The sequence below is a fragment of the Corvus brachyrhynchos genome, unplaced genomic scaffold, assembly GCF_000691975.1.
Source record: "Corvus brachyrhynchos isolate BGI_N302 unplaced genomic scaffold, ASM69197v1 scaffold126, whole genome shotgun sequence".
NCBI lineage: Eukaryota > Metazoa > Chordata > Aves > Passeriformes > Corvidae > Corvus > Corvus brachyrhynchos.
In genome coordinates this window covers 9,384,257-9,400,844 of record NW_008239283.1, presented here as the reverse complement: position 1 = coordinate 9,400,844, position 16,588 = coordinate 9,384,257, and the positions used below count along the sequence as shown (strand labels likewise).

At 45.7% G+C, this 16,588-nt stretch overlaps 1 protein-coding gene across 1 annotated transcript in view; it reads left to right on the top strand.

Annotated features, from left to right (window-relative positions):
• The window catches only part of GLI2 (GLI family zinc finger 2), a 190,723-nt gene that overhangs the window by 107,139 nt on the left and 66,996 nt on the right, over positions 1–16,588 (top strand). The window contains exon 3 of the mRNA XM_008638300.2: positions 16,047–16,152. Coding sequence (XP_008636522.1) covers positions 16,047–16,152 — 106 coding nt within the window. The remainder of the gene's footprint in view (positions 1–16,046; positions 16,153–16,588) is intronic.

Genomic DNA, 16,588 nt, shown 5'->3' with positions numbered 1-16,588 from the left:
AAAGAGTGTATATACCCATACCGCTCTGGATGGGTGTATTACAGGCTGAATTTTTCCAGAGGGAAGATAAATTATAGAAGTAACCTGAGCGAAATGAATACCAGAGCTGGGAGTAAAATTGCAAGAATTACAGTACATACTTCAAAGTAAAGTGCTTGTACTAATAGCCTGATAGCAGAACCTGTTTCAAAGTTAGAAGTGTGTTGTCAGTAAAACACAGTGTTCACAGATGTTTTGATCTGCCACTACTGCATTTCTGAAGAACTTAATATACCCATTTCTGCTGTTGCCCTAGATTGTGGGCTCAGGTCACAAGTGGTTGTGTAGATCCCATCCTGAAATGGCACAAGGTGCTCCAAGCAGTGGGTCAAAGCAAATCCAGGGGTCTTCCCCAAGCCTCTCCTGTCAGGATGTCTGGCTGTTTCTCCTGAAGGCACTGAAAACGAGAGAAAAGTCAAGTATGACGCTATATCCATTGTGCAGTGGCTTTTCAACTCAAAGCCAGTGCTAGTGTTGCTTTCAGCAGATGATGAATGAATGAATACATTAAACCCTAAGTGATATCTGAAGCTGTTTGCCATAGGAAGTTCCCCATCTTGCAGATCTCTCAAGGTATCTTGAAGTTATCAGCACACATCAGCCAGCCTCTGAATTGAAAATGGGGAAACAGCTCTGATTTCTGCTCACTGATAGAGGGACATACTACAGAATCACCCAACTTGGAAGTGTAATGAGGTCTTTTATGTATGGGGAATTTGCTATCAGTAATAAATGGAGTAAAAAAAGAAAAAAGAAAAAGAAGAAAAGGGCAATACATTAACCACAAATTAATAAAGCCATCCAAATTTATGCAAAGCATGAGGTTCCAGGGACCTGGGTCACATTTTGAAGTGTTTGCTTTGTGTGTATCCTTTAAGATGAGATATTTTTTTGTGAGAGAGACTCTCCAAATTTTATTGTGGGCTGAGGGGGTTGTCGTGATCATTAAGTTTTTTCAGTGCAAATGTATTTTGCTTAACTCTAGCTTATCTTAAGACTCAGCTTAATTTTAGTCCCTCACATTGTCACTTCTAACCCAAGAGAAAGGGGCTTGCACAGGTTGCCTTAAATAATAAACTGCACATAAATGAAGCAGCACAGTTTTGTGATCTGGCCAAAGTAATCTGCTTTACTTCCCAAAGTTATGGGATAGATTGACTGGCTGAATTAATATGAGGAGTGATACAGGATATTTGAACTCTTGTCAGTTATTTCATTCTGCTTTTTCCCAGCAGTAAAATGGATTTGTTCTGAAACCCGGAAAAGAAAGAAATAAACTTGGCAGATGTAGCCAGTTTATGATTTATTCTGCGTTTGTAGCCTGATCCAAAAGTCACTGAAGTCTACAGAAATCTTTTGGGGGATTTCAAAAGGAATCTCATCAGACTCTTGATTAATATGCTGGGGAATTGGGGGGCACATGTTTGGGGCCAAGGGAGTCTTGCAGATCTAATCCCTTTTTTTCCAGGGTTTGCATTCTCTTGGTGTACATCCTTTCATGCAAGTCTCTCAGTGTTCCCTGAACCATATGTATTTGGATTAAAAGGTAATATGAGAAGTGCTAGGAAAAGCTGGAGCCAATTCCCATTTTATTGCAGGAAGGCCTCGAAGTGATGTGAGGAGGGACAGTGTGTCTGACATCTGGGACTGTGGGAATGTTACTTAGTGGCTGCAATGGAGATGGGGGTTTCTTGTCAGTCCTGTATCCCTCGTGTCCAAACTCCCGTGCTCATGTGCCAACTGAGAAAATTCGTGGGTGGAAAGGAAACGGGGGACGAAGGAGGAGAGGTTTGGATCGTGTGATCTCCCAGCACGAGCCCCGCTGCGAGGGATGCTCAGCAGGCAGGCGGCTCATCTTGGGGTGGGGGTGGAACAGGGCAAGTCCCAAAGCCCTGTGCTCTGGTGCAATTTGGAGCTCAGTTTCATGAGGCAGTATAAGTGTGTGTGACCTTAATCAAGCTGATTAACCTTGCTGAAGCATCTGGAAATGGAGACGAGAAATAATTGTAGCAGAATTTAGCATGCAGCATCTTTGAACTGTGCAGTTATCTGCAGCCTTTTCTAGATTGGAAAATTTCCAGATTTTTGTAGGACGGGAAGGGCCACTATGTAATGTATAGAAACTAAACAAGCTTTGCATCTTGATTTATTCCCAATCTCATTATTGTGTGACAGAATCAGTTATCTCTCAAGGAGTGGTATCAGTTAATGTTTACAAAACACTTGCAGTACTTGGGGAAAAATGCATCACAGAACTGTGTTATTACTTGAGCTATTTATTGGATGGTACCCTAAGTCTGAAACCCCCTCCTTGTAACTGCAGCCATGTTTGAGTGTACATTTTGAGCTCTCAAATTCCTTTTGGAAGAGCTTGTCTTTTAAAACCTTACTATTTTTTTCTTTTTTTTTTTTCTCCCCTTAAAGTGGGAGGGAATCACAGATGATCTTTCACATGATTCTTCCAACACCCAGTCATTCATCAGCAGAGACTTAAAGATAATAAACTTTTTGTTTCAGGCAATTACTTAATCTCGACAAACTCCTGTGTTAAGCAGGGCTATTAACTGAGCAGGCCATAAATCAGCCTGTTGCCAGGTGGGTGAGTCTCCTGAACTGCAATCACTCTTCAGGACCTTCCAGAGACCCCTTACGGTCTTAAGCATCCTCATTACACAAGCAGCATGCTAACAACCAGCACTTTGCATGAGCTGCCCGGAGAATCTACTGCAAACTGCACTGGGACCATTTTTAATACCAGTCGGAAAATTTTCATACGAAGGCAGGATGATACATGGGAGTTATTAGCCTGCACCAAAACCACAGCTGGGTAAAACAGATAACTTCCTCACCCCTCTCCTCGTCAGACCTTCTGTGTAGTTAAGAGCAGCAGGCTGCCTTATGCCTGGTTAAAAGCCAGCTCATGCAGTATCCTCTCAGTCTTTATCAACTAGGACTGCTTTGGGGACCAGTGTCCTGAAGCATGAAAGCTCCCAAAACTCTTCTCTGAAGGCTACCTAGATGCTTATCACTTGGGTGTAAGTACAAAAAAGAAAAACACCCAGCCCTGCAATTTTACCACAACTAGTAGAAAGCAGACATCTTTTCTTCCATTTCTAGAAAGAAGTTTGGTCAAAATTCAGAGCAGACTCTGCATGGGATTTTCCCAGACTCTATTTGTTCAATTTTACAAATTATATAAACAGACCTTTCATCCGAAGGGGAAATTTTTCAAGCCATTGCCTATAGGAACAGTTTGATTTCAGGTTGTTCTAATGCCTGGAGGAGCATATGTATAAAGAAAGCAAACTGACTCCTGTGGTTTGGATTAGAGAGGCTCGAAATGCCAGTGCTGAATTTGAAGCATAGCCTTGTCCTGGAAGATTGAGCAAGTCTTTGTGGCACGAGGCAGCACAGGTGTCCCCGCCATGGCAGCAGGCAGCCCTGCAGTGGCAGAGACCATTCAGGTAGGTCTGTGCTCAGGGCGGGCTGGCGTGCCCTTTCTTGTTGGCATTGGCACCTGAGCTTTCACAGCATTTAGGCTTCTTCTTGGGAGTTTTTCTTCTGCAAGGCAGCTTTCCAGCTCCTGCAAGTTGTGTTGGCTGGTTGAGCAGACAGCTTGTAGTGTGCTACCTGATCGAATTGGGGAAGTGTATTTAGTTAGCAATGGCCTGTCAGCCCAGCTACTCCTCACATGTTGAAGCAGCCATGCCCCCCAGGACCAGCACTTGGAAGCTGGGCTGTGAGCATCAGCTCCTGGGAAGGTGTATGTAACCTTTCCGTGAGATGTACTCCTCAGTCCAGTCAGCCCTGCAGTCACAGAAAAACCTCCTGGCCACCATAATGGGGTGTGCTGTGTTGTGGGGACAAGTGGCCAAGGGAGGTCAGGCCTAATGCTTTCAGTGGCAGCTGGGCTGGAAGTGGCTGCTGATCAGCAGCCTAAGGGCTTTTGCTTTTTTCTTCACCATCGATCTCATGGTAAACTGTTTCAGGGAGTTGATCCAGCCAAAACCCTGTGCAATAAAATTTTAGGTGATTAGCTTTCAACTGGATGAACTCTCTGAGCTGGCTCAATGTGCGATTGAGTGAGTGCCAGTGCCACGTCAGGGGAGGGGTGTGAATGCGTGGATGGGGGCGTGAAGGCTAAAAGACATCTCCATCTGTAGATCTGCTCCTAGAAATGTGGCTTGGGATGACACTCCTCAATAAGGTTTTATTTACATGAGTGGAAGGTGCATGGTCAGGGGTCTGCTAGATGTGCTGCTCAGATGAGTGTTGTCCAGAAGGTGCTGTGTGATAGCTGATGTGCTCTCCCTCCATCTTCATTCACTGCTTTGCCCTTTGGTACTCCACCAGTCTTGTGGTTTCCAGTCTGAGGTTGCTCAACTTGCCTGTCCCTCCACATCTCACCAACAGAGATCCTGGGCTTGGTCAGGTTGGAGGCAGCTGAGTGCACCAGTGTCATCTGGTGCTCCTGCTGCCTCCTGGTCATAAATGCCAGTTAGTGCTTTCTTCCATAATGCCTCAATCTCATGGCAATATACAGTTTAGCCTTGTATTACAGGTGACCTGAAGCAGTTGCACTTCAGGGAGCCAAGGAAAACTCCTTTACAAGTTTGGAAGGAAAACTGCTCAGATGTTAAATCAAGCTCCAGGAGGACCTGAGCCATACTGAACATCATGTTCAGGTAACTATGAACTCAGGCTCTGGTTCTCTGCTCCCCAGAGTCGCTACTGCGGGAGGCAGGACTGCTGGCAGGGCCACATTTGCACATGCATCAAATGCATTTCTCTCTCCTTTGGATACCCAGAAAAAGAAACCTGTTGAGGACTTGGGATGTCTCTCACAGCCAGGTATTGGGGACCATGGGAGAAAGGCAGGGGGTATTAGGGAATACTCTGGGCAGTCAGCTGAGGTTCACACACTCCCCTTTCACCAGCTGTCTTGAAATGAGGTGGTTCCCACAGTGAAATGAGCTTTAGTGTGAAACAGGCAAGGTTTGTCATCTGTTGGCCTGGTCCCAAAGCAGTCAGGGGCAAATCCTCTTGGCCCACTTTTCTTGGAAGTTGCTAGAGCAACTTTTTGGAGATCAGCTGGAGGTGCAGGCAGTTGCTGAATCCTAGTGGCTTCCCAGGAAGCAGGATGATAACAATTTCTGGAAGACTTCTTTCCTTAAACCCGCAGGTATTTTTTTCTTCTGTGTAAGGATCCCTCCTTTCTTGAGAGATCTGTAAGTTTTCTTAGAAGTTTTTGACAAACTGATTTTTCTCCTACTGCCCGTCCAGGCAGGCATGAGCTGAACCACCATCTGGTCTGCCCCACCTCCCTGCCTGCCCCTCACGTGCTGGGATTTCTTCCTTGCTGGTTGGGATTTTTCTTCTTTTTTTTTTTTTCTTCTTCCCATTCTCTGGCAGCAGCTGTTGGGAGAACAAGCCCCAAGATCCATCTGGTCCTTCGAGCTTATCAGGCTGTGTCTTTTCTCAACAAAGCAGCAGTGGCCGCGCTTTCATACAAGAGTTACATCATATAACAGCAACTTGCTCGAAAAGCAAACCGCCTTTTATTTGCTTGTGCTGCCTTTCTTCCTTTAGAATTGCAGCCACAGCCAAACCACAATGTAGCCTCAGATCTGAGTCAGTCTAGAGAGCTGCTTTTCTCTTTCTCTTTTTCTTTTCTTTCTTTTCTTTTCCCCATTTTTTTTTTCCTTTCCCTCCTCTGCTTTCTGGAGTTGGCACAATCCTGTGTTATTAGGACATAAGCTAGCTTGTTCTAGTGGAATTTCCTGTCTGATTTTAATTTCCCCCTCATTTTTTTTTCTCCCCTCAAAGTGAGACAGAAAAGCTTTTTAATTGCACTGCCGTAGGTTGGCCTTTTGGGATATTATTATTCTTATTAAGTACTTCCTGTTGGGAGGTGGCACATGAGTAGAAATAACAAGGATCTCAGTGCAGTCAGGGCTTGTGGCCTCTTTGTTTGTTAATAACTGTCAGATTGGCAGCGTCCTCAAAACACATCTTGGCCTGACAGCCTGGCAATTAAGTGATTTTCAGGACTCTCAGCATTTGCAGCTCACCTGTGGAATTAATAAGCTGCATTAGGCCTTTCCTTTTAGGTTTCTTTTCTGCCATTCAGTGGTCATATCGCCTTACCCAGCTAATACAAAGCTAGCACTAGTGGGAAAGTCTCACTCTGGAAATGCTCAGCATGGATGTAGAAACTCCTGATCAGTTATGGTGGGGTAGACTGGTACATCCCAGGTGGGATTGGCATCCTGCTACTTCTCCAGCAGCGACGTGTGAGTGGAGCGGGTTTCCTTTGCAATGGAAATGTGCACTGCTGCTGTTTCAGATTTCATTGTGTCCCAAAGAATTCAGTGCTTATTTAGTAGAGAAAGGCAATTTTGATTTCTTTCTAATTTTTCAGGAAGCACAAATGCTCAGCAGTCTCTTTCAGAAACTTCCCATTTCAGCAGATATTGTTGAAATAACGTCAAGGCATTTCAACTTCATCAATTCCATGTTCTTGTAGTCTAAAATATAATAGATCTTAAACCATCATAATATCTTTTGTGCTGCTTCTGACAGAAGGTGCAGGTACTTGGAAAACATTAAATGATGTAAAACTGTTCTGCCCTAAAGCTTTCCCCAACTCCAGCTCCTTGGGACTGAAGAAGGTGGCTGGTGGCAGCAAGGCTGATCAAGAGACTTTTCTAATTACTGCTCTTCGAAAAGCCATCAGAGATTCGGTATTTGGGCACCCCACTGCGGGACTTCCTTGTGCTTGTGGGGTTCCTCCAGGCTGCAGGAGAGCTCTGCTTTCATCTTATTTACTCTTCCCAGAGGTATAAAAAATAATGGTTTGTCCCCCCTAAGGCTGCCACTTATCAGTAACCTGAAGACCCCAGGAATTCTTGTAGAATAATAGATAATGCATTGCCTTCATGCACAAATGCTCATCTGAATGTTTGAAAATACTTCTACACACCTGAGTATATTTATCCCCCCACACCATTTTGAATTTTTTGAAAGTTTTGAGTACAACCTGTTTTGCAAGACCAAATACAGGACTTCCTATGTCAGCAGGCTTCAGACAGAAAATTCCTGTTTTCTCACCAAGAAGTGAAGTGCCCCATTTTTGGTCAAACAAGAAAGGTGCTGCAAAGCCAGCTGCTGCATGGGAGCATGTTGAAGAGATTCCTGGTGTCCTCATGTCCCTGCCAGCAGCAGCTGTCCCTGCTCCTTTGGTGGATGAGGCAGGAAAGCCCTTTATGTTGAGTTTCAGAGATGGTAGATAGCAACTAAGGAATTTCAGGGTTTGATTTTTTAATGACAATTCTGTGTTCTTATAGAAGATGTCAATGAACTCTTCAATTTTTAATCCAAATTTTCCATGTAGAGGGAAAGGTCATTTTTAGCTTCACTGTAATTGTTCCATCTCTTTTGCCCAGGAAAAGACTGACAGTTTTAATGCCCTTACCAAAGGTCAGGCAGTGTATGGGAGAGAGCTGAGTGGAGTTGCCAGGAGCTTCAGGATGGGCTAGACATTGAGCTGAACAAGAATATCCTACTTCTATTAGGGCCTGAGTTCATTTAAGTGCGCTGCCTTCTTCTTGGGGTGGGGAGGAAATTTATGGGCAAATTCCTTCAGTGTTACCTCGAGTTGGCCACGGGGCTGCGGGGGGAGCTCGCTGATCTAATCTCGCCGCATCCCAGCTGCAAGAGCCAGCTCGCCCAGCAGCCGCCTGCCTGCCTGCCCAGCTTTTGGACACAGCCCGTGCCTCAGCAGCACTGCCCGATTGCAGGAGCAGTGGCTGGGCTGAAACGTGTTCCTGGCTGCACAGCCAGCAGGGCCATGTTTGTGTTTGCCATGTGCCAGTACCTGTGTCCTAGGTGGGGGCTGGGTAAGGGCACCCCTCAGCATCTTTGAAAGACATTTTTTTTTGTTCTTCCACCTGAGCTGAAGCAGTAGAATAAACTTTGTAAGAAGACAAACTCCTCTGGGCCATCCCCAAGAGGATGGGTGGTTATTGAGACTGCATCCGAGGAGGTTTCCTCTGGGATGGCGGAGAGGGACAGCCTTCCATTTGAAATGTCTGAGGGAGATGTTTGCTGTCTTTAATGGATTTTATAATGGCATTTATTATGCAGGTAACCCCAGAAATGGGCTTTACTCTGTGTCAAGTAAGTACTGTGTCCACATGCGCATCTGAAGTCTGCATCCCTGCAGGGAGCTGAGCAGGGAAACCGACGGCTCCTGGGTCTGTGTGTGGGAGTGAGGTGCATGCAGGGGCTCCAGCAGTACTGAAGCAGAGAGACAAGCCTTCTCATGTTATCCTCTGCTCCTCACTGAACCTCAATTTCTGAGTGTGAAGTCACACTGACTCTGTCCTGAGGGTGCTTTGAGATGTCAGCACAATAATGCTTTTCAAGGCTTTTTTTTTTTTTTGGTGATTTTATAGCTGAAGGGCAATGTGTTTTTTATTATTTCTTGTTTACTTTTCACATATCTGCATCCCAGCAAGGCCCCTTCTCCTTCCAACTCTGCTACAGGGTATTTACCATTACTTGAGCTGTTTGCCTAACAGAAGTTAGTTGTGTGATCTTTATTTCTTACCTGGATATGATGCTGTACCCAACCTACTGTTAAACTAAGCATCTTCTCCAACATCCTGAAATGCTTTAAAAGAATAGTTTTGTAAATCAGGCTACCGCCATCTTTCTGCATTAGTTTTGTTAGAAAAAGAGAAAACTGGTTCTGCATCCCCTTGAATGACAACAGCTGGCTGGATGTATTTCAAAATGGTCTGTAGTGCCTGGGGCAGGACAGAGGTCTCCCCAGATGATCTGGTGGGGGCCTGCCTCTCGCTCCTCCTTGCTATAATGATCTCAGTGGGCCAAAATTAATATTTCCTATTACTCTTCTTGTGTAGTTCCTCTTTTATTTTTGTCAAAGCCACTGAGCAGGTAATAAAACAACAGAATAATTAACCAGTAATAATTGAAGTATGCTGTATGAAAACCAAACCAAATGCTAACAAGCCAAACAAAAGGAAAGTAGGCATGGTGCAGCCCTGTTTATAGTGCTGTCTGCTGGAATCATTATACACGTTGATATAATAATACTGAGCACTTAATTACCACATCATTTTTAAAGTGCTGTATAAACATTAACCAAACCTCTGAGGTAGGGAGGTATTATTATCTCCATTTTAAAGAAGGGAAATTCTGACAAAGCGAGGTTAGTCAGTAATTTAGTGTCGTGAAGACAGGCAGCTGATGGGGTGGGAGAAGGGGCTGCAGCTCCTGCCACAGTTTTGGAGACAGAAAAGCAGAGCTGCTGAAGCACCTCCCATGGCTTTTTGTGAAATGCATGGTGCTGCCATTCAGGGAAGGGACACACTTGCCCAGACACCTCTCTCTACTTAGAAAATTCTCAGATTGGTGTAATTAGCCACTGCATAAGTATCCCTTTTTGAGGGAGGCACGCAGTTGGTGTATTTTGCAAAGTAGATAAACATTAAAGTGATTCTCTCAAAGGGGGACTGAGAGGCAGCCACCATAGCCGTGTGTGTCTGTTCCTGCTCCTTCCCATATTGATCTGAGTGGTGGTTCTGGGAATGGCTATCCCTGCAAAGCCGTTAATATTCTGCATGGTGGTATATGATTTCATCCGAGGAGAATCCCACAGACGCATCAGCGTGATCTGCTCTGTCATGTTTCTGTGACCCAATTTTCCCTGTTCTTTGTCTCAGACCTTCCCTGACCCCAGGCCTATTATCCCTTCCAATAATTCACCCAGACCATTATTAATGGTGCATTAACTTCGGCTGGCTTTCAGTGAAGATGTTTTTCTTGTGCTCATTCATTCGCTCAGCTCACTTAAACAGCTAGATCATTATTCTGGGGACGTCACACAAACACAAAAACATCTCCCTTGCCGACACCTACAGTCCTGCAGCACTTTGCCAGAGGGGCGGCCATCCAAATACAACAGTGAAACGCCCAGGAGGGACTATCAAAGGGAGTCAAGTAGCCACACACACACTCAGTCGCTCGGGGACGGGTTTGCCTGCCCTGCTCACACACTGAGACTGTCCAGGGATGCTCAGAACCCACCAGCTCTAGGAGACCTCTGATGTGAGGAAAATCACCACAGGAAAGCTGGGGAACAAAGCACGGGCCTGTCTTTGCTGTTTCACAGCCACTGTTCTTGTTGGATGCCAAGATAACATCTCTTTAAATATATGCTGTGGATGAGTAAAATTAGGATGTTAAAAAGTGTAACACAAAAAACAAATGCTGCCTAAAGTTTCTTTCTCACTCGATGCTTTGGGCTTCTCTGGGAGAAGGTTGAGTGAAGAATACTTCATGTTTGTTATACCTTAACCTTGTTCTTGAGAAAGAGAGTAAGATTTGGACATCTGGGAGAAAATGTGGGCAGCAAGAAGGGCCTTTGCAGATATCAGTTGGTTTACTATTATCTTTTTCAAAGAAGCTAGACCTGGGAGGAAAAAAACAAGAAGCAAAAGTTGTTGTAAGCTGCTGTGTCGCACCATGCAACGTCCTGCTTTTCCCAGTAAGAGGGATTTGGCCTCTGACAGCACGGCTCAGTTAACCTATGGAAGTACTGGTGAACTCTCACAAGCATCCTCTGGGACATCCCTTTCCTATTTTTTCTGTCAGTTGCTTGTGCACAGCTGCTAATGACACCTCAGTGACAGGAGAGTGTGAGCTGTTGTCTGGAAAAGTTTTTCTCCCGCTAGCACAAATCAACCCAGTACCCCAGGGCTCTGAAGCCTTTTACAGATAAAGTTGATAAAGTTGCAGTTTCTGCCTGCTGTGATTGAGGTTCATTGGTAACCTGCTCTTGTTTGACTGTGTAGACTTGTGCAAGTTATTTTACATTAGCCTGCTTCAGCCCCTCTCAATTAAAAAAAACAGGACTGTGTTTCAAATGCATGTTTTCTTCCCTTCCTAAAGAGACGTGAAGCTTTGTTTGTCTTTGCAAGGGAGCTTGTGGTCCCTTTATGAAAGCTGTGTCCCATGCATCACTGACTCCATAGGAGATCAAACCAAAAGGCATCTCAAGAAATCAGAATTTGTGTTTCCTCTTTTATAAGATGTTAATTTTTTATGGGGTCTTTTTGCAAATTTGTTGAGAAAAGCACAACACGTATTATCCAGACAGTGATATTTTACTTTTTTTCCTCAACAAATGACTTTCACTGTTGATTGCAAAATATTTATGCACTATTTCTGATGACAAAGAAGCCTACTTACAGGCTGGACTGCTTGTTCCCACAGGAGACTGTTGGACACCCATAGGAAAGCTGTATATTTTTTAGCCCATGTGGTGGCCTGCACAACTCACATGTGCTTCAGATAAAGCAGGGGGAGCCCAATACTTTCCATGGGGTACCAAGGATGTGGGGGGGACCTTCAGAATCTCTTCCCAGCCAGTCTTGCTGCAGCACCCCAGTTGCAAGTGGCAACTTCTTCAAGTCCTTTCCCAAGGGCTTTCTGAATTGTTTTTGTCAAAGCAAACTGCAAATGAAACCCACTTCAGTGCCGTGGGGCCTGACTTCTTTTCTTAGTCTTTTTTTTTTTTTTTTTTTTTAAGCAAACGTGTGTAAGCTGAAGTATTTGGAATAGAAAAAGCTTGCTTGACCCTTCCTAATCCTCACTTTTGAGCTCAAAAAGAGATGCTGCTATGAGTGATGTCAAAACAGCTCCTTTGCTTGCTATGCAAACCCATACATGCACTCTGTGTTTCTCTTGAAGCACAGGTTTATCTGTAGAGATAATCAAAAGCCTGCATCATCCTCAAATAAGGGCTGTTTCTGATGCCTCCCTCCCTGATTCCTGGGATTTTCGGCAAAGGGACATCCCCTTTAAACCTGCATTTCTGCCTCATATCTTTTCTCTTTGAAGCCAGAGGGTTGGCTGGCCTTTGCATAGACAAGGATGAGAACACAGCAGTGGGAGGTCTGTGTCTTGCTCATAAACCTTGGCCAGAAAATAGGCTCCGACAAGTGGGGACAGGTAGCAGCGTCTTCCCCCTTATCAAATGGCACAGCAGAGCAGACACATTCCTGCAGGAGCCCCGGTGGGGTGGAAGGTGGGGCCTCCTGAGAGTGCCTTGTGTTTTGCCGCCCTGCTTCACCCTGGGAGCTGCAAGCCACCGACTTGGTGTAGAACTGTGTTGTTTCTGTGCAAAACACCCTGTTCTCTCATTGTCCCTGCCCCTTGGGTGCTGCTTTTGATGTGTTCTTCAGCTTTCTCTTCCTTCAGCAGTTTGATGTGTTCTTCAGCTTTCTCTTCCTTCCGCAGGAACCAGAGAAAATGTCTGTCTCTGGTTCCAGTGCCTGGGGACTTTTGGAGGTGCCATGTCACGCCTTTGCACCTCAGAGTATTGTACTGCATGGCTTGGTGTGGCCCAACCTTTTCCTGAGGAAAAGCTTTCCCCAGGCCTCCTACTAAAATCTCCCTCCCTCTTGTGTAAAGCAATCATCATTAGCTCTAATTGGGCAGCTTTGGGGTTAAATCTACAAAGATTGCTTGGGTTTGGTAAATCCTCTGCCACTGCAAAGCAGATAATGCTAAACAAAAGATTGCCTTGATTAGATTAACGTTGGCAAATTCATTGCCCTAATCATCATATTGCCCTTCATGTGGCTATTCAGGAATACATCACCGTAACTTACTTGAAGTAATTGAATATAATTGTCTTCTTAGCTCGTATGTGTAAAACATCCATCTTTGTTAACGGCGTGTGTTGCTGTCCTGCTGCCAGCTCACAGTCCTCTTCTGGCGGGGTGGGAACAAGAAGCAGAGCCAGGCTGACGTTTATGAATTGGTAGTTGATTGCCTATAAAACCATTCATTATTTCTGACCAAGCACCTGGAAGAGAATAAAAAGGAACAGCACCAGCCACTGGAGCCCGTAGGCTTGTCTGGTGCTCCCAGGCAGAGAAGCAGAGGGGAAGTCATGAAGGGGAATGTTGCAAAGGGATGTCAAAAAACACAACCTTTTCCCTTGCCCTTAGTGGCAGCAAAGCACAGGGCACGTGGTGGGGTTGGAATTGGGCGTGTGAAACAGATACCCAAGGCAGAGGCATTGCTGACCTTCCCACGGGCCAAATAGGTTGAAATGCTAAAAACAAACCAAGAGTGCAGTGGGAGGGAGAAAGTTCATGGAAATTTTTCTTCCATTAATAATCAGAGGTGTGAGGAGGGAGAAATTCTCTTCAGATGTCAATTTTATACCAACAGATAGCTAGGAAAGGAGGCCAGGCAGCAAACAGCCCATGTTTTCAATTTCCCAGCTCTCCTGAGTGACAGGGAAAGACTCTTTTAGCACAGAAATTTCCAATATTATCTCAGCAATCAATCATGTAGAAATGCACAGTTACAAAATAAAATATAGCTGGTCTGGCTTTTAAGATATTCAGTTTGACCTGTTTTTAGTAGTGTTATCATTATTAATAAGTTAAATTGCCCTAGGGAACAGGCCAAAGGATATGGGTAACTCTCCGCATCATTAAAACTCAGCTGCAATGGCCAATACAGTTTCAGCCCAGGTCAGCTCTCCTGCACTCTGTGGGTTGACTCAGCCCCAGATCTGTCCATTAGAGGCAGAGTGGCCACCCTGTTTTGGGAGGTTGCTGATCTCCACCTATAGGGATGCCACCAGCAGCACTGTGGGTTGATCCCAGGACCACAGAAGTGTTCTTGCTCTTTTTGGTTTATTTGTATGGTATAAGTATGGGGTGAGCACTGCAGGAAGCCCAGCCTAGGGGCTCAGGCTGGAAGAGATGTTTGTGTTGTCTGCCACTGGATGTCTGTGCAGGGACAGTTGATTTTGTGACCATGCTTTGTAGTGATGATGTAAAAGCTCCTTGCCCTACTTCCTCTGGTCCCCACAGCACCCATGGGTTGTGGCAGCAGCTGTGGCCAGGGAACAGCAGTGTCCCCAGGGAGGAGGACAGCAGCTGTAGGTGTCTGCCCGCCTAGGCTGGAGTTTGAGCTGAGCATGGTTTGGGGAGACCAGAGGCTCTACTGCACTGTGTGAGCAGGGGATGGGGTGTGACAGCTAAACTCTGGTACATTTTTGACCTGGAAAAACACTGGTTGCCTCGTAAAATGAAGACTCCCTACAAGTGTCCTTACGTAACACATCGTCCCTGCCGAGGACGGTTAAAGGGTGAATCTTCCTCCTGAAAAAGCAAATCCTGAAGGATGCAAGTTCATTCTCTCCCTGAGCTGCTTTAGGGAGAGGAGGGGAGGGGGGCAGAAGCGGGGGAGGTGGTTAACAGTTACTCTACTGTGTCCTGACGTTAGGCGAGCTGCAAAAATGCTCCCAGTGTATCAGGTGGTGTGAGGTGCCAGCCCTTTGCTGGAGCACGGAGAGCAAGTCTGCTGCGGAGCCTTAAATACTTTCCACCCTGACTACCTTAGCTTAACGCCTTTCAGCAGAGTTGGCAGGAGGGTTGTTTTTGTGTAGTCTCTCACCTCTCCCAGCAGCCTGGCTGACGCGCCTGTGCCGCGCTGTGCTCAGGGATTGAGCGCTGCAATGGGAGTAGGAGCCACAGATCCTCTCGCTGATATGCCGGGAAAGACGTATATGAGGATTACACGCAGGCTTGGCGCGACGGACCCGAGCGGAGCGCAGCCCCACCGGACAGAGTCGGCGTAGCTCTGGTGCAGCTGGAGTCACAGATGCAAAAGGCTGAATTTTAAGTCTTTCATAGAAAAAGAGTTTGGCGTTTACTGAAGTTTGCTGAGCGACAGCAAGAGACTTGGCCCAAGCCTTGACATTTTGGTTTTGGATGGTGCTTCCCCAGTCTCCAGAGAGATGGTACCTGTCGCGGAGGCAAGTCACAGTGAAATACCGAGCACAGGCTGGGGTTTGAAATGCTCACTTAGGAGGTTGGGTTTGTTTTACTTTTGGTCTCCAGTTCGACAGAAAGGCCAAGAAGCCAGAGAAAGAATGGTAAAACCTGCAACAATATTAAGTAATCTTTAATGAAGAACTTCTGACTGTTTGTAAAGGCAGAGCAAGACCAGCCTTTTATCCTTAAGCCGATCGCTGCCACAAATGTAGAAAGGGGCATCTTTACAGATGCGCGGAGCCCTGTCAGAGGGTGATTGTACGGGATCGCTGTTGCGGTTGTGCGGTATCGCTATCGAGGCTCTGCTAATTGTATTTCTTTAGCTTCGGTAATTTTAGCAGGAAAGGCCCAGGCAGCCAGGCAGCATTGTTGGGGTGGTGAGGAGAAATAACCTGATGAATTTTCCATCAGCGCAACTCACTCAAATATTCTCGCCGTTAACTTTTGGGGTCAATAATAAATATTAAAACCTGTAGATTTAATAAGTCAATGTAGGTGTTCGCTGCCTTTTGAGACCACTTTATCTTTCCATCAAAGATGAAACAAGCTTCTCAAATGAATAAAAAATAGGGCCTCAAGTGATTACAAGTGAGAGCAATTTGAGCTCCTCTCTCAGAACCTGGCAGTAGGCACTTCTGAGCCTCTTCTGACTGCCTAGACATTCTGCTTTGGCGCAGCTCTTGCTGTTATATTTTTAGGTAAATATTTTCAGCTTGTGTGTACAGACCTTCAGGAACAGTGTTTGCTGCCACTCCAGGCTTGAGGGACGATGCAGGTCTGGATCCCACCAGGCTCTGTTGAGTCTGATTTGCGTTGCAAGTCTAGTTTTCCTTGGTGCTTGCTATAATCTCCTCAAGTTCAAAGAGCGCTTAGCTGCTTGTCTTTGTCAAAAACCCTGTTGGAGATCTTTTATGTCGAAGATGTAGGATTTTTCCGCATGACTTTGATTATTTATTCATTCCACTTCTCTGGTGTATGATAGCGCTGATATCATGAAGACCCCTTGTCTTGCACTGCTCTTGCTCTGAAATTCATGGAGATTTAGTGCCTTTGAAATTGTTTTAAAAGGGAAGGAAAAGTTTTTGAAGTCCCTTTTTTTTCTTCTATTCCCCATAACAGTGCCGCAGCACATTTTTCCGGCCTTCCACGCTCCTTTGCCAATTGACATGCGCCACCAGGAAGGACGATACCATTACGAACCTCACTCTATCCACGCTATCCACGGGTAAGTCTTACATCTCCACTCCCGTGCCTTGCTAAAATGTCAGCCACCTGTAGTATTCCGAATCCCTCTGCTAAAGTCCCTGGGACTTACTGCCCTTCTGGCAAGCTGGCCCTACTGGCCACCCTCCACCTCATTGTCCCCATCCAGTGACAATGCTGACCTGCCTGGCAGGAGGGCTTCACAGCTCTGTTGAGCCTATAGAAGTGCCCTATAGCAGCAGGATGGGAGTATAGGGCTTTTTTGTCATTATTCAGCTCAGGTCCCGGGAACAGGCTTGACTTGTGTTTTTGCACCTTCCGTGTTTCTTACATCATGCCTTGCCTGGGTCATTTCTGTCACCATCTTGGCAAAGACCCAGCAGCGCTCCCTCTCTTTGGAGACCTTGTGTACCATTCCTCCCTCCCTGCCAGTTGTGGGGACGGTGGCAAAAGGCTGC